Source organism: Mesocricetus auratus, unplaced genomic scaffold, assembly GCF_017639785.1.
Source record: "Mesocricetus auratus isolate SY011 unplaced genomic scaffold, BCM_Maur_2.0 Super-Scaffold_6730, whole genome shotgun sequence".
Classification (NCBI taxonomy): domain Eukaryota; kingdom Metazoa; phylum Chordata; class Mammalia; order Rodentia; family Cricetidae; genus Mesocricetus; species Mesocricetus auratus.
The window spans coordinates 33041221-33062533 of NW_024429184.1; the positions used below are offsets into that span (position 1 = coordinate 33041221).

Genomic DNA, 21313 nt, shown 5'->3' on the forward strand with positions numbered 1-21313 from the left:
GTTTTTACAAACAGAGAGTGTGCAAAGTCACTTGTTGCATTGCAGATGACATAGATTCCAATATCTGTCTGTTCCAACAGTTGGTTATCAGGAGACCCGAGGGCCTAGTGTTAGCTGAGGCTTTAGTGTCGTTAGTATTAATTTGTCAAATGGTGTTGGAAGGGAGCTCACACCAGTTTTTTAAAAATTTGGTTTCTTTGATATTTTTGCTTGTTTTGTTTTTTTTTAATGTTTTCTTACAATATATTTTATTGTATATCTATTATGTAAATGTTGCATATAATTTATTTATTATTTTTCCTCTCTAAACCCCTGCCAGACCTCCCACCCAACTACATGCTATTTCTCTCTTTAAAAAAGAAAATAAAATAAATCCTAACCAAAAAGCTCTTTACAATTGATTGATACCAGAAGAGGGGAAAATTGGTTGATATACTTAGACCACATGCTCAGAAGTAGTTGGGCAACTCAGAATAGTTTCCTTGTAAAGTGACTTGGCAGTATCTTCTCTGTTACTTTTATAATCTACTGATACAGTAACAGTACATACAAAAGGATAAAAATTTGCACCAGTGCTGGATATTTTTGTTATTAATAGGAAAGTCTCTGATCCCCTCCCTCAATACATACATGCACCCTCATCGGTTCTAAAAAGAGAGAACCAGTAGTTGAGGCCTTTTGATTCTATGGATGGATAAAGTAATATTTAATAAATAGCTTTAACACTCAATAAAAATTTATTTAATCTTTTGAAATAAGTTCAACAAATGCCTCCACTCAGAATTTGCATTCATTTTCCAGTATTCCCAATGTTTATAATCTACTAAGGCAAAAAGAGAAAATGATGCACCTTGAGAATCAAGTCAGTTGCATCTGGTGTTAACTCAACAATTTAGTAATAAGCCCCCATGTCCAGCGAAGATTCAATAAAAAGGAGGCATCTAGCTTACATGAAAACCCTGGAATCCCGGGCTCCTTAGCCCAGATTTTCAACCCCTCTTCGTTGTCCTGCTTTGTTTGCTAAATAGATCATCAGAGCAAATAACAGAATGGGTCCTGGTATGAAATACTGTTATGTATGGTAGCAAATTAGCAAGGCATCTTACAAAGGAGATGAGCCCAGGACTTGTCTTTTTGGATATTCGGTGCAGTGTTCATGAGATTTTTGAAGACCATATTCACATATTGTTTCTTTCTCCATGTGAGAATATGGCTTTGCTGAGGCAGAAGACTAAATCCCAGGGAAATGTTCACTGTATCTATGTCTCATGTAGAACTTCTTAGATTTCATAATGGCTGTGTACTGCTAAAAATATTTCAGAACTCATAACTCAGCAGATACTTTCTGATTCGTTGGAGCAAGTTGGCCAATTTGTTATCTGAAACCAGGAGATGGTTAGGGGCAGACCAAATCAGCGCCTGTTCAGTTGAAACTCCAATGCCCTTGAATCTTTGGCTTCTTTCCAGTTTGGGTCCCTTTGCAAACAGCAGATACTGGTTTAGAAAAGAGAATTAAAATGCTGCTGTTTATTTTTTCTTTTGTTTTTTTTTTTTGAGACAGAATTTCTCTGCGTAGCCCTGATTGTCTTGGACTGTCTGTAGATTAGCCTGGTGATGGGGGATGTCCTTCTGTGTATATGTTTCTCTTATTGGTTGATGAGTAGAAAACACTGATTGGCCAGTAGCCAGGCAGGAAGAATAGGTGGGGCTATCAGATGAGGAGAATTCTGGGGAGAGGAGGCAGAGAGGCCTCAAAAGAGAGGCCATGTAGTCACAGAAAGAGTAACAGTTCCAGACCCTTCTCCAGTAAGATAAGACCACGTGGAAATACTTAGATTAATAGAAAAGGGGTAATAATTAAGAGAAAGCTAGCCAATAAGAAGCCTGAACCATTAGCCAAGCAGTTTATAATTAATGTAAGTCTCTGTGTATTTATTTGGGACCAATCAGCTGCGGGACAGAAACTCCATCGTACAGACTAGCCTTGAACTCAGAGATCCACCCACCTCTTCCTCCAGAGTGCTGGGATTAAAGGCCCGCACTACCACCACCTGGCTACTGTTGACTTTTCTTAAAGTATGTGTCAAATAATTTTCCACATACATATAATTCTAAGGATCTTTAAACGTTAACAACTAAATAAATAAAAACCATAACTGTACTAATTTTCCCACCTAAGTCATGATAGACTGTTGTTTATGATTCAAAGTTAGCATTCTGCAATTTGTGTCTGATGGTTTATCAGTGTATCTACCAAGAAGAGACCTCTTTTCAATTTAGCCATGAGAGAAAAAAAGCATTACCATTAATTATGGCCTTGTCATTCAGGAAAGCCAAATTAAGCGATCATGTGACATTATTTAGCTATCCTGTTACCAACTTTCACACTTTATGAGCATCAGATAAGCACTAATGGCTTGGCTGACAATTAGCAGCTTAATATCTGCTGCTGTGGCTACACCATGCAGTGGGAACCCTATGGGAAGGATGATTTCAGGTGTGTCTCTGTGAAAACACCATGCAGTGGGAACCCTATGGGAAGGATGATTCCTGGTATGTCTCTGTGAAAACACCATGCAGTGGGAACCCTATGGGAAGGATGATTCCAGGTGTGTCTCTGTAGATACACCGTGCAGTGGGAACACTATGGGAAGGATGATTTCAGGTGTGTCTCTGTAGATACACCATGCAGTGGGAACACTATGGAAGGATGATTCCAGGTGTGTCTCTGTAGATACACCGTGCAGTGGGAATGTTGTGGGAGGATGATTCCAGGTGTGTCTCTGTGGATACACCATGCAGTGGGAACACTATGGGAAGGATGATTTCAGATTGCTTTTGGAAGAAACTATGATGCCCATGTGTGGTATTGGTTTAGTTTTAAAGATAATAGCTTCATGATTTACTTAAATGGAGGACATTCATTAAAAATGGAATGATTTTTTGTCATTCAAGGTGTTGGTATCAGTTAATAGTGACAGTGATAGTGTCCAAGTATCCCTTCCCTTTAATATAGAAAAGTCAAGGATATCGTTGTATTCCTCTTTTGAATTATTTGGATCAGTGCCAGAGAAATTGTTTCCAGTTGAGCATGATGACTATTATTTTCATTGTTATTCTTATGGATCCATGTATTCATTATGCTGAATGGAGACTGGTGAACTCTGGTCTGTATGTGTTATTCCTTTATTTGAACTGATTCATTTACATGCAATTTAAAAATACAAAGCCAGGAAAAATACTTATGAAGCAATCATCCTAGCTAACATTAGCATCATTTGCACTATGCAAAGCTATTGTGCTAAGTCCTTTAGGTGTATTTGCTTCAATATGTGTGTAGAAAGATTTTTTTTGCTTTCTTTTTAATGCTTTCCAAATTATAACTTTCATGGTTAGTTTTAGTTACAATAAAAATTTCACTCTTGTTGATCTTATGTGTACACATGATGTCAGCTTGGTCTGAATAATAAGTTCAAAGGGTAATGAAGCTGTTGAAATCTTAAAACATTAAAATTAACTATTGACTGAACACAGATGTTTTATAAATGAGGGAAAAGCAGGGAGACCATGTGAACCTGATGAATAGTTACTGGGATCTGTAGATATGCTGCAATTTTGCTTACCGTCTTTGTAAAAACTGAATGAATTGTCCACACAGTGGGATGATCCAGCTGCTTGTTGAATCAATTGCATTTAATTGGCCCATCTGATGCTGATTGCATTCTGGGCTTCCATGCCTGGATTCCTAAAAAATTGAATTATCAGTATTCTTCTCATTCAGAAATATTTGAATTTAAAGTGATGAGAGATTTTATATCAAATCATTCTTATTATGCTGTGTTCATAACCCACCTATGACATATTCTTTGACTCTGCCACAGTTTGTGGAATCAGCTTCTGTGAGATTCAGTAATAGGCAGCAATAATGCAGTGATCAAGCAAGCAGTGAGGACTTACCCTTCAGATATCAGCTATGGATGGAAGAAACAAAGGAGAAGACGTCCATGCATCTAAACGCCCATATGTCTGTTTCACTTTGAATGCAAAAGCCCATGACTTTCCTAGAAAATACGTTTATTCTTCTCGAGAGAAACAAAAGTGGAGAGTAATGGTAAAGTGTGTGTGTTTACATCTTGATTCTACTGCTTACTGCCTTTCTTGCCATGGGCTATTCACTAAATTTCTCATATTTTCAGTTCCCTTGTATTTAAATGAGGTAATATAGTAACCAGGAGAAGTTATTTCATTTTAGTAATTTCTAAAATTAGATTTATTTTTTTTCATTCATTTATTCAGTGTGTGGTGTGTATGGGGTGGGGGCTACATGACACAGAACATGTGTGGAGGCCAGAGAACAATTTGTGGAACACAGTTCCCTCCTCCCACCATGTAGCTTCTGAGAACTGAACTCAGCAGCCCTTACCTGCTTAGCCATATTCCTAACTATTGAAAAAGTTTATTTCACTCAATGAAAAAGGAAACCAATATGTCTGATGCATATGCAAATACAAAATGTACTTATGTATAAATTTTGAGAAATCAGTCAATTATAAAATCTTATAAAATTCAATGAAAATCATCTCCCATTCTGTAGGTTGCCGATTTGCCCTTCACCATGCAGAAGCTTTCCAGTTTCATGATGTCCCATTTATTAAATATTTGTTAGTGCCTGTGCTAATGCTGTTCTGTTCAGAATGTCTTGGCCTGAGGCAATGACTTCAAGGCTATTCTCCAGTATACTAGCTCCTTTTATGTCAACTTGACACATGCTTGAGGAGAAGAGGCAGTCTCAAATGAGAAAATGCCTCTGTAAAATATGGCTGTAGACAAACCTGTGGGGTATTTTCTTAGTGATTGATAGGAGCAGGGAGTCCATTGTTAGTGGTCCATACCTGGGTTGGTGCTCCTGGGTTCTTAAGAAAGAAGGTTGAGCCTGGCGGAAGCCAAGGTACCCCAGCTTCCTGGTCTTCTTCTCCACCCATGGGACCAGGTAAACTGGGGACTATTTCCAGGCCTGCATTACAGTGCCTGAGGACTGCCACTGAGTCCCCCCTCTCCAGCAGGAGCAAATTCACCCCAGCATCCTGGTCTTGGTCTTCTTCTTCAACCACAGGACCAGGTAAACTGGGGACTGTTTCAGGTCCGCATTCCAGTGCCTGGGAACTGCCACTGCAACTCCCACCCTAGCTGGACCCAATGCACCCCAGCATCCTAGTCTCCTTTCCATCCAGAGGACCAGGTGTAGGACCAGGAAGACAACTACCAGATTATTGGACTTGCTTGTACCCACCGAAAGGGAACCCTGGTCCCCTACTCACCAGGTGAGGAAGAGGCTCTTTCTGCATCCACTGGAAGAAGGGATGGGAAGGAGACAATACATAAACACATTCAGCAACAGAAAAGCAAATATGACTCCTCCAGAGTCTAGAGATTCTACACCAGCAATAATCAAACATTCCAATGCAAATGAAACAGAAGAGAATGATTTTAAAAACAACTTCATGAAAATGATAGAGGCCCCCAAAGAGAATATGGGAAAATCCCTTAAAGAGATAGAAGAAAAAAAAAACAAAAAATTCAAGAAATAGAAGAAAAAACAAACCAAAAAAATCCAAAACATGCAAAAATGGAGGAAAAGACAAAGCAAAAATTGCAAGAAACAATTCAAACAGTGCAAGGGTTGGAAGCTGAAATAGAGACAATAAAGAAAACACAGTCTGAAGGGATGCTGGAAATAGAAAAATGGGGCAAACAATCAGGTACTACAGATGCAAGCATAACCAACAGAATACAAGAGATGGAAGAGAGAATCTCAGGTGTTGAAGATATACTAGGAGAAATAGATTCATTAACCAAAGAAAATCTTAAGTCCAACAAATCCCTAACACAAAATATCCAGGAAATGTGGGACACTGTGAAAAGACCAAACCTAAGAATAATAGGTAGAGAACAAGGTGAAGAAAACCACCTCAAAGGGGCAGAGAACATATTCAACAAAATTATAGAAGAAAACTTTCCCAACCTAAAGAAAGACATGCCAATGAAAGTACAAGAAGCTTACAGAACACCAAATAGAGTGGACCAAAAAAAAAAAATCCCCTCGCCACATAATAATCAAGACCCCAAACATACAGAATAAAGAAAGAATATTAAGAGCAGCTAAGGAAAAAGACCAAGTAACGTATGAAGGCAAACCTATCAGAATTACACCTGACTTCTTCATGGAAATTCTGAAAGCCAGAAGGTCCTGGATAGATATTCTACCAACACTAAGAGACTACAGATGCCAGCCCAGACTATTATACCCAGCAAAGCTTTCAATCACTATAGATGGAGAAAACAAGATATTCCATGACAAAATCAGATTTAAAGAATATGTATTCACTAACCCAGCCCTACAGAAAGTTCTGGAAGGAAAATTCCAACCCAAGGAAGTTAACTACAACCAGAAAAACATAAGCAATAGATAGTTCCACTTTGCCAACAGCCAAAAGAAAAAGAGTGGAAATCCACATACAATTCCATCAACAACAACCATTCCAAAATAAACAATAATGAGCAAGCAATGGTCATTAATATCCCTCAATACTAATGGTCTTAATTTGTCCATAAAAAGACACAGACTGGCAGAATGGATTCGAAGACAGAATCCATCCTTCTGCTGCATACAAGAAACACACCTCAGCCTCAAAGATAGACATCATCTCAGAGTTAAGGGTTGGGAAAAGATTTTCCAATCAAATGGACCCAAGAAACAAATTAGACTTTAAACTAAAATCAATCAAAAGAGATGAAAGAGGTTATTTCATACTCATCACAGGAGAAATCCACCAAGATGAAGTCTCAGTTCTTAATATCTATACCCTAAATACAAAGGCATCCATGTTCATAAAAGAAACATTACTAAAATTCAAATCACATATAACACGTCACATACTTATAGTGGGAGACTTCATCACCCCACTCTCACCACTAGACAGGACTACCAGACAGAAACTTAACAAAGATGCAAAGGAACTAAAAGAAGTTATGATCTAATTGGGTTTAACAGACATCTATAGAACATTCCATCCAAATACAAAATAATATTTTTCTCAAGCACCACGTGGGGCCTTGGTAACATAGCAAACCTCAATGGGTATAAAAAAATTGGAATAACTCCATGTATCTTATCAGACCACTATGCGTTAAAGTTAGAATTCAACAACAATCTTTCTTAAAAATTTTCTGTAAACCCAATGAGTTTTTGCAGGTGGCATTATGACTTCCAGGCTAAGCTATGTTTTAATGCCTGTTTGCTCCTGGTCCTTAGTTATTTGCATTATCGATCTCATGGCTAAATACTAACCAGACTATGAGGGTTAGGTGTGGTCTCAGTTTTCTGCTGTGCTCCAGGAAACCATTGCTGATATCAGATTGAAGATACAAGAAACTCCTTACCACTCTTCAAAGCAAGCTCTAACTGCTTCAAGATTTTATGTTTTCAGTTTCAATGTTATATTTCAAGTCGTTTGTGTGAAAGCAGCTCTGAGGCAACCACTTGAAATTCCTCTTCAGGAAAATATGAAAAGATGGAAACCCACCAGAGAAAATCAACCCACAGGAGTAGGGGGAAAGTGGTAGTGTAAAGTGTTTGCCTGAAGACTTTGATCTCTATCCCATTCAAGATCATTCGATGATCACTTTCAAAAAACCAGCTGGAACTTGCGCTCTCTCTCTCTCTCTCTCTCTCTCTCTCTCTCTCTCTCTCTCTCTCTCTCTCTCTCTCTCAATAACTTTTATTTCTTCATCTAGGGATGAGTTTCACTTGCTGAAATTTGGGCAACAGGATTTCAAGGATGACTCAGAATTCAGTTAACTGGTTTTTGTTTGTTGTTTTACATAGGGGGAAACCTGCAAACTATCAGTAGACATTTGACAGGCTAATAAGCAGAAATGTCTGTAAATGCACTGGTACTATAGGAGAAAGCTATCAGGACAGCAAATATGGTTGATATACTCAAGGTTTTACAAATACTTCTCGTGCAAGGTCATTGGGCATCTTAAAACTTCAAATACACAGACATGCAAGAAGTGATGAAGGGGTGGGCACTGGCTGTGTGTGTGCGCTTCTGAAACATTCATATGTGTGAGGTTTGTCACTAAAATATAACTTCCCATTCAGTAGGTGTGGGGTGGGACCCACTTTTAACAGGCTCAATGGTGACTCCAATGGCAATAATTCTGAGACCATATCTGCAGTAGTAAAAACCAGCAGCCTGTGAAGTATCTACTATGTTTGACAAAAATTACATTTATTATTTTTTATATATTTGGGTGTTTTGCCTGTGTATATATCTGTGTGCCATTTGCATGCAATGCCCATGGAGGCCAATCTCTGAGATTGGAATTACAGATGGTGATGAGCCACTTTTTGTAGATGTTGGAACTGAACCTGAATCTTCCAAAAGAGCAGTCAACACTCAACTTCTGAGCCTTCTCTCTCACCCCTGGCTTTTAGATCCTTCTGGGATTGGTGATGCACCTGAAGTTTGGAACGGGAGGATCTGGAGTTCAAGTTCAATCTAGGCTAGCTCATCAATGAGAAACAAACATTCAGCAGGCAACACACTAAAGGATATAAGAAGTCCACTTCTTAGAGAGAAGTTGGTTTTGCTATGATTCCTAAACACAACCAGAACAGCTCTGATAGTTTGTGTATAGCCTGTTTTCTGTTACAGGTTTCCCCTGGATTCCTGTCTGTGTTCTTCAGTATAGAATCCTCTATTGTGTTTGCTCATTTGCTCTAATCATTCTCTAGTTTTCAGCCTTTAGGATGTTATTATTATCTCAGAAATGTCTGCCCTTCTACTGGCTTTCCAAATTCATGCAGTCTCTGTATCACAGTCTCAGGATACCTTCATACCAACTGCTTTAGGACAGTCTCCATGTGGGAAACCCAGGAAACCACAGAAAGCTTTGTAAAGCAGGCAACCATCTGGAGACAGCCTGTAAGGTCTCTGAGCAGGGAAGTGTTCTCAAGAGGAGGATTAGATGACAGGCAAGAGAGTACTGAGCTCCCATTCTCAGCTAAGCAGGGACTAGAAGGTGACAGAAGCAACAAAGTACAAGGCATGACAGAAAGTGGCCCAACACTGCATCATCCTCTAGAATGAGTGGCAGCTGTCATGGGTAAATACTTTCCTTCAAAGGTTTGCCTATCTCTGTGGTAGGCAGTAGATTTTGGCTTTCACATTTATGTTAATGTTAGCTAAGGAAATTCAGTTTGGTGTGTAGTTTTTCCATCCTGTTATTTTCTCCTTTAGAATTTATTTTCTACTCTTCTGGAGAGGAAGATAACCTTAAAGAGCACAGGATGAGCCACAGCGGTGTTTGGGTTGCAGACGAACTACCGCCACTATTCTAGAAAACATCTGTGCCAGAACAAAGCTTCAGTGCACAGCTCTTCCTTTAGCTAAACCAGCAACATGTTTGAAGGTGTTAAGAAAACCAGTGTGGGGGGTGATTTTTTAACTTGTAAGATGGAGTTTTCTTTTTTGACTTATTTAAATCATTTTAAAACATAGCTATATAGTTTTCCCCTTCCATTTTGCTCCAACCCTTCCCGTATGACCCCCTTTGCTCTCTCTCAAATTTATGATCTCTTTTACTTTAACTGTTGCTATCTGTATTTTCCTAAATATGTAAATACAACCTATTCAGATCATATGTTCCTTGTATGCATATGATTTCAGGAGTGATCACTTGGTAATGGTTAACCAGTTGAGGGAGATCTTCCCTAGGGGATACTGTTTCTCCCATTGTCAGCATTCCTTAGTTGTCTTTAGCCCTTTGTCTAGGGTTGGGGCTCCTATGAGATCTCCGTCTTCCATGTTAGCATGTCCATTGCCCTTATTCAAGTCATAATTATGCAGCTGTGTTGGTGAGACTTCCTGGTATAGCTTGTCTGACATTCCTCAGAGACAGGCTCACAGAAAACGTCCTGCTCCCTTAGCTCTCACAGTCTTTCCACCTCATCATCCATTGTGATCACTGAGCCTTGGTGCAGAGGTAGTGTTGTAGACATGTCAGTCATGGATGGTCACTTGTTTTCTGCATTGTTTGACTGTGTAGTGGTCACCATAAATTTTTTTCTTTGCTCTGTATACTTGAGGTAAGAGGAAATTGGTATTTCCATGATGGCTTACAAAAGATATTTATAGTATTATAATTTTACTGTTTTAGTTTCCCTATAGTGTCCTGTTCCCTGAGAGCATGACTTTACTATTAAGAGAAAACCTAAAATGGTTATAAATGCAGGGAAAAAAAGTCTTCCCACAGAATACCCTCACTCTTGAGTCAGTGACACTCCCCAGATGGTTTGGGTTACTACATTTGTGAGACAAAAGAAGTAAATAGTACAGAGCAGCTGTGTTCAGGGGTTGTGCCCCCCCCAAAGAACAGAAAGACACTGATGGAATTAAGTGAATGGTCTCATTCACTGGGGTTTGCTAAACATTCTGTATATGAGCTAATATCAGAATGCAATAAACTCTGATGGCAGCATTAAATTGATAAAGGTGTATAATGGTGTTTAATATTTTTGATTTAGAAGTTAGTTCAAACCTTAGCAACATCTCCTATCTGTGGCAAAGATTGTGGGCTACTTATGTAGCACAGGGCATGTGGAAGATGCCAAGGCCCAGGCTATCTGCTGTACTTATCAAAGGGTCCTCTTTTTAATGGCTTCCTGAAACACGATGTTTACCTTCAATCATAAAAGGCCAGGTATGAATCTGTCCCTGCAACAATTCACTTATTTTGCCCATGATATTATTTAGACTGCTAGTATGCCCTACCCATATTCAGTGTTAACCCAAAGCTTCATAGTTTACCATCCTATTTCTGCAACTCTGAGTATGGCATGCCAGCACATCTGTCACCTGCAATCTTATTAACCAGTGAAGATGTCAGTTTCTGTCAGTCTTTGAGGCCTTATGTGCTCACTTTGGTGTGGTTGCAGTTCATCCTGTGGTTGAATGACAACCAGCATGATCCAGGCCAGCTTAATTCATGGACCATGATTTTAGAACTCAATTTGTGTCATTTCCATATGGATAAAGAAAAAATAATGCATCATACATCCACAGCTTCCTCTGTGGTAGGAACTGCAAGTTGACCGCATTTCCACAAAAATGGGTTTTCAATTACAAAGATTTGTAGTGTTGGCAGCACATTACCAGCCAAGTGTAAACTGTGAAGACTGTAAATCTCATCCTGGCCAAGGCTCTCCCAGACACAAGACAGTGTGAACCAAACAAGAGTCTGAGCTGTGTTTTCTTACTTCTCAGCAGAACAGCCTCCCAGGAATTGGCAGAATGTTCTGGCCATATGTTTGTGTGTGTGTGTGTGTGTGTGTGTGTGTGTGTGTGTGTGTGTGTGTGTGTGTGTGTGTGTGTTGTCTCTAAATGTCTAACTTTGAACTTGCTTGAAGTGTTTAGCTTATGGTAGATGTTCTTTCTAACAAGTATAATTTTATATGTCCATATCTAACAGGTAGAAATATTTTGTTAGAACAAATTCTCCTTGTTTTCAAATAGTAACAGTAGATCATTTGTGTGTAGTTTTTGAGAAACATCTTTGTTCATTCATTTACCTATGTTTATTGTAGGCATCAGTGCTAGCCTTTCCTGTAGAGGGGGCACATTAAGGAAGACACAGTGCCTGTTTTCACACACACTGCAGTTCACCTTTTCAAGAACATCAGCCCTAATTTGTAGGACCTTTGTCCAACAAATTAGCTGGTCTGTAGGCACCATTTCATAAACTCAACTCATCTGGGCAGCTGAGGTTCTCTGGGTCCAGTAGCATGTTCTTCCTTGTGTTAGTGGTGTCTGATGATGGGTTTCCTAATTTCAGTACTTTCAAAATGTATCAAACTTAAAATGTTGACCTTGATTTAGTAGTAACATATTTTTTAGTTTGATAAATATGTAACATTAAACGACTTTCCTTTATCTTGAGAGAACTCATTATGTAGTCCAAGACTTGCCCTGAGTTCTCAGTGATGCTATTACCTCTACCTACCGAGTCTTGATTGTCTGCTGCCACAGTTGATTCTGAACTTCAAAGATGATGTGCTGTGATGTTAGAGTAGAAATAATATTAAATTTCTAAATGTGGTGATAGGGTAGCAAAATGGTAACTCCATAGGAGAATGTGACAAAAATGAAGGCTCACAGCCAGTACAGAAATTTTAAACATGCTTGGTGAGGGGTGGGAGCATTGTTTCTCATCTCTTGATTCAGTTCAAAGGAAAGGGGTCACATGGAAGAGTAGATCAATCTGTCTGGGTTATAATAACAATTTCTATTTCTACTTGTGCTGACTGGTCTTATGTCAACTTGGCACATTCTAGAGTTATCTGAAAGTATGGGACCTCAGTTGAGAAAAATGCCTCCATAAGATCCAGCGGTAGTGCATTTTCTTAATTAGTGATTGATGGAGTAGGGCTCAACTCATTGTGGATGGGCCATCCCTGGGCTTTTGGTCCTAGATTCTATAAGAATGTAGGCCTAGCAAACCATGTTGAGCAAACCAGTAAGTAGCACTTAGCTCCTCCCTCCAGTTTCCTGTCTTGCTTAAATTCCTGTCCTAACTTCCTTTGATGTGGAAGTATAAGCTAAATAAAGCTTTTCCCTACCAAGTTGCTTTTGGTCATGATGTTTCATCACAGCAATAGGAACCCTGGCTAAGACAGTATGTTAGACTATCTGCTTAAAATACATAACCAAATCTATAAGCTCTGAAGGAAGGTAGCTCTCTTAGTTTTTCCTTTTAATCTATAGCAGCACTGGGTTTCCAGTATTCTCTTGTTGTATTATTTTCTCTAGGAAATATGGAAAGGGAACCTGATACTGCTTCTTTGTTATTACAAAATATGTTTTACTAAGAACTTGTCATATTTAAGGCAGTATTCTGAGTGGCTTATGCACTACTAGCTTGTAGTCATCAAGTTCATTAAACAAATACAGTTAAAATTATCATTGTCTTTAATTGTGTGTGTGTGTGTGTGTGTGTGTGTGCACGTGCACACACACACACACACATGAGCACAGGTGTCCATGGAGGCTACAAGAAAATGTCTGACCTACTGACTGAAGTTATATGCAACCTAATCAAGTGATTGTGTGCCTTTGACCTGTGTTTCTTCTCCTTCCTCCATTCCTATTATTCTTAGGTTTGGTCTTTTCATAGTTTCCCAGATTTCCTGGATGTTTTGTGGTAAGAGTTTTTCAGATTTAACATTTTCTTTGAGTGAGGTTTCCATTTATTCTATCATGTCTTCAATGCTGGAGATTCTTTTTTCCATTTGTTGTTTTCTGCTGGAAGCTTGACTCTGAGGTTCCTGTTCAAGTTTCTAAATTTTTGTTTCCTGATTTCCCTCAGTTTGGGTTTTCTCTACTGAGTCTATTTCCACTTTCAGGTCTTGAATAGTTTTATTGGTTTTCTTTGACTGTGTTTTCATAGAATTCCTTAAGAGATTTATTCACTTTCTCTTTAAGGACCTCTATCCTTTTCATAAAGATTGATTGTGGTCTTTGTCTTGTGCTTCAGCTATGCTGCAATACTCAGGACTTGCTGTGACAGGGGTCCTAGGCTCCACTAAAGACATATTGTCCTGGCTACTATTGGTTGTGTTTTTATGCTGCTGTCTAGGCATCAGGGTTTGAGAAGATTGTAATTCTAGGTGCCAAAATGTGGTCTTGTCTTTGTTGGGTGAGTGTTTTGCTTCTTGGTTTCTGTTTCCTCTCTGGTTTTTAGGAGAGTTTGATAGCTATGTGTTGAATATTAGGACAATTCTTCTGGGATCCTGATAGATATGTTCATAAGGGGAGGGGTCTAGGTAAAATGTGTTTCTAGGTATTGGAAACTTTCACTTAGGAATGGGTATTTGGTAGGTTGCAGAGGCTGAGTGGGTTCCCAGGAAGAAGGAAAGCAGGGTGTTCCACCAGGATTTGCTTAGACCCATCTTGGGATTGGGGCAGAGAGTGCGGAGAGTCACAGTAGTTGGTTAGCTATGGAGGTTGAAATGAGATATGGGATTGCACTTGGTGGAATGGAGGCGGAGTTGAAGATCTGCAGTTAGTCCACCTGCTTTGCTGGCTAAAGTGGCCCATGTGTTCCCAGAGAAAGCCTGTTAGAGTTGAGGGTCAGGACAGAGCAATGAGCTAGGGGGGAGGAAGTTTGCAGGGAAAGATCTGTGTGATACACTCAGATGTAGGGTAGGAAAAGATGCTGCTGGAGGTGGTCTGTTCCACAGCTGGGGAATAAGACTGGGAGGTTTGGATTGGGAGGAGCTGAGGGGTGAAGGTCTATAGCTAGCCTCCCTGCCTCCCTGCTTCCCTGGCAGGAGTGCTCTGAGGCTTTCCAGGGAATGTCTGCTGGAGTTGGGAGCTGGGAGCTTACTTTTAATGGGTGGGGATGGGGGGGGGGAGGAAGTTAGGAGTGCTACAAGCTGCAAAATCATACAGTAATTATATAGCTTCATATCATGAGACAACTCAGAAGAATTAAGAATTCTCCTGATGGATAAAACCAATACAAAAGTTGTATTTGGTGTTATAGTCTTGTGAATGAATTGACTTGTTTCTTGCTGTAGATTCTTTCTGTAGTGTATTCCTTTCTACTACAAACTTGGGATTTACTTCCCACAGTTCAGCACTATCTGATCATTTCCTGGAAGCAAATTCTCCCATGCATTTGTAGTTTACTGATTCTACTCCCTAGCTATGTGCAAAACCTGTTCTCCATTACCAGGTCCAATTTTACTGATTACATCTCTTAGTTATGTGTGAGGCCTGTTTCCCCACTATCCAGTCCTTGTTCTCTTCTCCATTGTGAAGGCAGAGATCTGCCTTCCTGCAGTTATCCTTATGGACAGGCATTTGGTCAATGTTTACTTCCCAACAAAAGTATTTCATCTAAGACATCTCTGGATACCCAAGGGCATAGAATTACTACATGCTCAAAGCTGTTGATTCATAGAGACCTAGGTGGATAGAAAAAATAAGCATGCCCAGGTTTTACCTCACTGGCAGATTGAGAAACAATAACCTAAACTAATCCTGCACTAAAAGGTTCTCGAACTTCTTGTTTTATTAACTCAAGATCATAGCTCAGAGATTTACTATTCCCTTCTGTTTCCCCTGAGCAGATAAAGACAAAGGGAATCAGCCCTTTTGCTCATTCTCAGGGAAAAGTAAACTTTCCTGAAGGCTTGTGCCACCACTGAGGCCAGAGCACTGGAAGGGCCAGGTTTTATTTCTTGTGCAAATTAAACTTAGACCCTCTCCTTGACATACGGCCCTAAGCAATTGATGCTAAAAGTTTTTCCTAGGACTGGAGAGATGACTCAGAGGTTAAGAGCACTGGCTGCTCCTCCAGAGGTCCTGAGTTCAATTCCCAGAAATCATAAGGTGGCTCACAATCATCTATAATGAAATCTAGTTCCCTCTTCTAGTGTGTATGCATACATGCAGGTAGAACGCTGTATACGTAGTAATCTTTAAAAAAAAGTTTCTCCTAGCAGTTTTAGTTTATTGCTCTGTGTGTAAATCTTATCTGCCTTGCTGCCCTGGGAAACTCAAGCCTCACGTTGTATTGCAAAAAGAATTACTGTTGTAAATGCATATACACCTGTACCCCCAAGAACTGGGGAGAAAGAGAGAGAGAGAGAGAAACAGAGAGATGAGGAAGGAGAACAAGAGAGAAAGAGAGCAGGAGAAAAATATAGGAACATGCAGAGCAGCAACTGTCTGTGAGTGCAAATCCCTTTTCCCTCAGATTTTAGTCCCCTCGCTTATTTGTAGTTCCTTTTTTGAACTCTGAGCAAAAAATGTAAAAGCAAAGGACTTTTAAAGTTTTCACTATAGGAGGGAGGATCTGTGTGATCCTCTGGAGACAGGGGAGAGGGGAAGGGGAAGCCTTAGCAGATTGCCTGCTGCAGAGGTAAGGATGGGAATGGGGGTTGTACTTGGAGGATCTGAGGCAGTACATTCTCTTAACCACTCAGCCGTCCTTCTACCCCTGCCCCCATAAAATGGATACAGGTTTTAGTCCCATTCTTCAGATGAGAGAGCTGACTGAGACATTAAGTGCTTGCCCAAATTCAGGTTCAAGTGTTCATATTTAGGTTGTCCCTCTGCACCATGCTCCACCACCTTGAGAGCAATGGGATGGCAATAGTTAGGTTCCCCTTTCAGTTTTATTGAAAAATAAAGTATACATATATTACAAGGGTACAAAATGATATACTCATAGATTTGCACATTGGGGAGTTGTCACAGTCAAGCTAATGACCCATTTATCAGTTCATGCAGTTATTATTATTATTATTATTATTATTTTGGTTTTTACGAGACAAGGTTTCTCTGCATTGTTTTGGAGGCTGTCAGTCTAGCCTGGCCTCGAACTCACAGAGATCCGCCTGCCTCTGCCTCCCGAGTGCTGGGATTAAAGGCATGCACCACCACCGCCTGGCGAGTTCATGCAGTTATTACTATTCTCTTCCCACCTCCTCTCTACCCAATTTTTTTCTTCTCGCTCAGGTCTTTTTTCCTTTCTCTCCCCTCTCTTTGAGTGAGTCCACTTAAATTTCTGATAAATCTTCGTGATTCAATACATCATTGTTAACTGTGGTCACATTGTTGTGTATCTGGTCCTTAGAACCTTTGCATCTTGGGTAAGTGCAACTTTGTATTTTTTGTTTTAGTCCTGTCTTCCCATTTTCCTTTCATCTCGCCGTTGGCAACACATTCTGCCCTCTGCACCTAGGTTTGACTATTAGAATTTCCACATATGAGTGAGGCCTTTTTATTGTCTGTCTTTTGTTTATTCTCTTAGTACTATATCCTTTAGGCAGTGTAAAATGAGATTTCCTTGCATTCCAAGTCTGAATAGTTTCCTTTAGCATGGATGCATGTGAATATGTATTCATGAGTTCTTAGGTTGTTTCCATGCCTTCTAAATTATGAATAATGCTGTGGTGGGCATGCATATGCTGATTCCCCTTTTGGATGCAGATCTCCTTTCATTTGTATATAAGTTAGTCTTCCTTTATCTGTGGAGAACATATTCAAAAGAACTGTGAGCAGATGCTTGAAGTCATATATAGTGCTAAACCGAGTATATTTTTTTTTATTTTTCTCATATAAACCATGAAAAGTTTGCTCTGTAAGTTAGGTATAATAAGAGCTTAAAACAATATCTGATGTTAAATTAGATAATAAAAATAATGTGCCTATGCCACCCCTCAATATGTTTTATTGTTCTGAAGTTATCTTTCTTGTAATGTGAGATGATATAGTTGCTTGAATGATGTGATACAGATTGATGATATTAGTCAAGATGTTACAACCTGGGTTAGGCTGGTCTGTGATCCCATGCCAACTGATCTGATGTCTGTAATGGCTCCTCGGTGACTAATGAGTGGGTAGAGCATACAACATGGATGCAGTGACCAAAGGGGTGTACATTGCAGATTTCATCCTGCTATTGTGCAGAATTTAAAACTTATGGATGGTTTGTTTTTGGTATTCTATATGGAAATTGTCAAGTTATATTTGGCTGTTGGTAACTGAAACAGAAAAAAGCAAGGAGTATTTGATGGGTATCCAGAAACAAGATCACAAAGACAATGACATCAGCAAAGACCTGACTCTTGCATTCATTGGGCAGAATGTTCAAGATGGCCACCATTTGATCCCAGATACAGAAAATAAGGTCAGTGAGCCTAGATACTATTGCCTGGAATGAGTGTGGTAAGAGATACTTGGTGTGTGTGTGTGTGTATGTTACTGTAACTGTTTGACTATCAGGTAAATTCAGAGGTTTGTGCAAATGAAGCTTTGTCAAAGTGTTTCAGAAACCAAAATTACGTTTTAACTGAAAACCTCTATTTCCCAGTTTCCCTAGGACATTATCCTTCTTGCTCTTTAGATCTCATAATTCAGTCTTGTCTCTTTTTTTCTTTCCACGTTTCAGGCAATGTTCAGTCTTTGTATGGTGGAAAGTGGAGCTGATGAAGTAAATTTACATGGTGTGACCAGCCTGGGCTTAAAGCAGGCTCTGGAGTTTGCATACACAGGACAGGTATGGTGCCAAATATAACATGAGCAGCTTTGTTTACTGACTGTGCCTAACCAAAAGAAATTATCCTCAATGGATGAGGGTTAGTGCCTTTCTATCTTGGTCATTTTAATGTTTAAAAAATATACGTCTACCTAATTTTATAATTCAAGTAATGGAAAAGTGAGTGAAGTCATTTGATTTTTAATGTTATCCAGTTAACACGATATTTAATCGGAACTATGTGCATGCTAAGATTGTTTTTTCATGGTTAAAATAACTGCCATACAGAAAATAATTGCAGCTAGTTGAATTCTTGTTATCACTTAAGCTCAGTGACTCAGTTATGGCTTTCCTGTCTGAAAAACAAGAGCAAAATAGTGCAAGAGCTGTAGTCTAGTGGTAGTGTGAACAAGACCCATATCTACAAAGTAAACAATGAAAACAGTTGTCTTAGGGTTACTATTGGTGTAATGAAACACCATAACGAAAAGCAAGTTGAGGAGGAAAATACTTATTTGGCTTTCTGTCTACATCACTGTTCATCATAGAAGGCAGTCATGCCAGGAACTCAAACAGGGCAGGAACCTGGAGGAAGGAGCTGACGCAGAGGCTGTGGAATAATGCTGCTTACTGGCTTACTGTCCATGAGTTACTCAGCCTGTTTTCTTATAGAAGTCAGGGAAAGCCCAGGAGTAGAACTATTCACAATTGACTGTGTCCTTCCCCCATCAATCACTAAATAAGAAAATGCCCTACATGCTTGCCTACAGCCTGATCTTATGGAGTCATTTTCTTAGTTGTGGTTCCCTTCTCTTAGATGACTATAACTTGTGTCAAGTTGACCTTAAATTTAGCCAGCAAAACTGACCTCTTATCGCTTGACACACACTATTTAACAATAACCTTCCTTTGTTAATTTATCAGAAAGATTTCATATTAATAAGTATCACAATACAAAACATACTACAAACTTATAAATACAAATTCAGACACTTTAAAAATTCAACGAATTTAATATATCCAGTTTCTTTTTAAATATAGTCTCTCTAAAAATACAGTCTCTAAAACTTCAAAATTGTGGGGGAATAATCCTTTTGTACATGGTAAATATGTATTACTTTGATTGGTTTAATGAAGAAGCCAACTACCCAATAGCTGAACAGAATCAGGTTAGGTGGGAGAACCAAATTGAGAATGCTGGAAAGAAGAAAAGAAGAGTAAGAGAAATTGCCGGGAGGTGCAGAGAGCAAGACATGCTGGAGGAGCTAAAGCCATGAGACTACATCTTCTGCAGCAAGAATGCCATGATGATTCTTTATTGTTATCTGTGTATGTTGTTCCCCAATAAAACACCCATTTATCATTTATCTTGGGTCTAGTAAACTCATTAACACCCCACCTTCAAATACTCTTATCTTTCAAGCTCCCACAGAGTAGTTTACTGAACTCTCAGCACTCAATAGCTTTCCCAACCAGAAATCCCAAAGTCTATCTACAGTCTTCCTAAAACTACACGACCAGGTCTACCATTTAAATACCCTACTCCTGGTACCAATTAGGCAGATTGGTGCGGTGAAACACCACAACCCAAGGTAACTTGAGGAGGAAAGGGTTTATTTTCCTCATTCTTCCATATCACTCTGTTCTATCACAGAAAGCAGTCAGGCCAGGAATCCAAATAGGGTAGGAACATAGTTGGGAGCTGATGTGGAGGACTGCTGCTTACTGGATTGTTCTCCATGGCTTGTTTGTCCTGTTCCTCATAGAACTCAGGACCACAAGTCCTGGGGTGGAACCTCCCACAATGGGCTGGGCCCTCCTATATCAAACACTAATTAGTAAAATGCCCTACAGGCTTGCCTATAACCTGATCTTGTACAGGCATTTTCCCAGTGAGCTTCCCTCCTCTCAGGTGACTGTAGCTTGTGTCAAGTTGACATAAATGATCTAGCACAACAATATTAAAGTCTCAAGAAGATTTGGGAGTTCTGCCAGAAGCAGAAGACACAAACAGAAGTGGGGGGACAAGGTCACCAGGGACCACCAGCACTACATTTCACAGATAAGGTGGTATTTGGTTCTTGAAGAATGTTGGAAGGTTTGCTTTTCCTCTGAGTTTTCTTTATATGATGTATGATATTTGGGATTAGAAGTGGTTCAGCAGGTAGGAGCTCCAGGTGCTCTTCTAGAGGACCCAGGTTCAATTCCCAGCACCCACATGGCAACTCACAACCATCTGTAACTCTAGTCCTAGGGGATCCAGTACTGCCTCCTGGTCTCCATGGGCACCAGGTATATAAGTGGTGCACAGACATGCAGGCAAAATACTCATATATGTAAAAAAAAATTAAGTCTTCTATTATTTAATCTTTTTCTGAATCCAGTATAGGTTAAAATGTATGTCTTAGAATAACTAAGACAAATCTGACATTTAGAATAAAATAGAAGAAGCAAAATCACCATACATTGAGTAAAAGTAACAAAGGAAAAAAGAGAATGGTGTATGAAAATTCAGGGTTAGCTTAGGAAATTAAGGCAGGCCGTTATAGTACAGAGTTGCCAAGTATTTTTTAGTGAGATTAGTAAATAATATATTTTATGATTTTGGGTTTACATATGTAAATCAATATATTAGTTCTAAATTATTTCATGTGTACCTTTATCTCTTAACACCATTGTCATATCTACGTTGTCTATTATGTGCAATCAATAACCCATACTTCATGTAGAGAAAGTGAGACTTGGCACTGTGTGGCAGGGTCAGAGTCCCTGAAGAGAGGCCAGGAGACTATTCGGCCTCAATTGTAGTGACGACTCCTGAGTGTTTGGGATGGTAATACTGTGGGATGACCAGCAAGGACATGGAAGGTGTGGAGTGGAGCTTGCCTGAGCCTGTAAGACAAGCTATGTGTGAAATGGATGGTGGACCCAGAGTGGTGTAGCTGTCCAAGTTCGCTGGAGCTCAGAAGAGTCGGAGGAGTCCAAGATCTTGGGCACTGAGCTACAGGATTGGATTTACACTCCTGGAGTTTGGTTTTACTTTGGTCTGATTGCTACTGTGCCCTCTATTTTCTCTCTTGGAAGTAAATATGTAAGTTACTTTTTATTTTACCCAGAGTTAAGACACTTTGGAGTTAGAAAGAGATAAATACTTTGAAAAGACTGAAATTTTAAAGTGGTACTACTCTTTGACCTTTGGAAA

General features: G+C 39.5%; 1 protein-coding gene across 5 annotated transcripts in view; it reads left to right on the plus strand.

Moving 5' to 3' along the window:
• Positions 1-21313, plus strand: part of Klhl32 (kelch like family member 32) — a 215215-nt gene that overhangs the window by 80438 nt on the left and 113464 nt on the right. For all 5 annotated transcript variants that reach the window (XR_005875134.1, XM_040740693.1, XM_040740687.1 and 2 more), the window contains exon 4: positions 18025-18132. Coding sequence is in view for 4 of the 5 variants with exons in the window: in XM_040740693.1 (XP_040596627.1) it covers positions 18025-18132 (108 nt within the window). In the remaining variant the exon portion in view is untranslated. The remainder of the gene's footprint in view (positions 1-18024; positions 18133-21313) is intronic.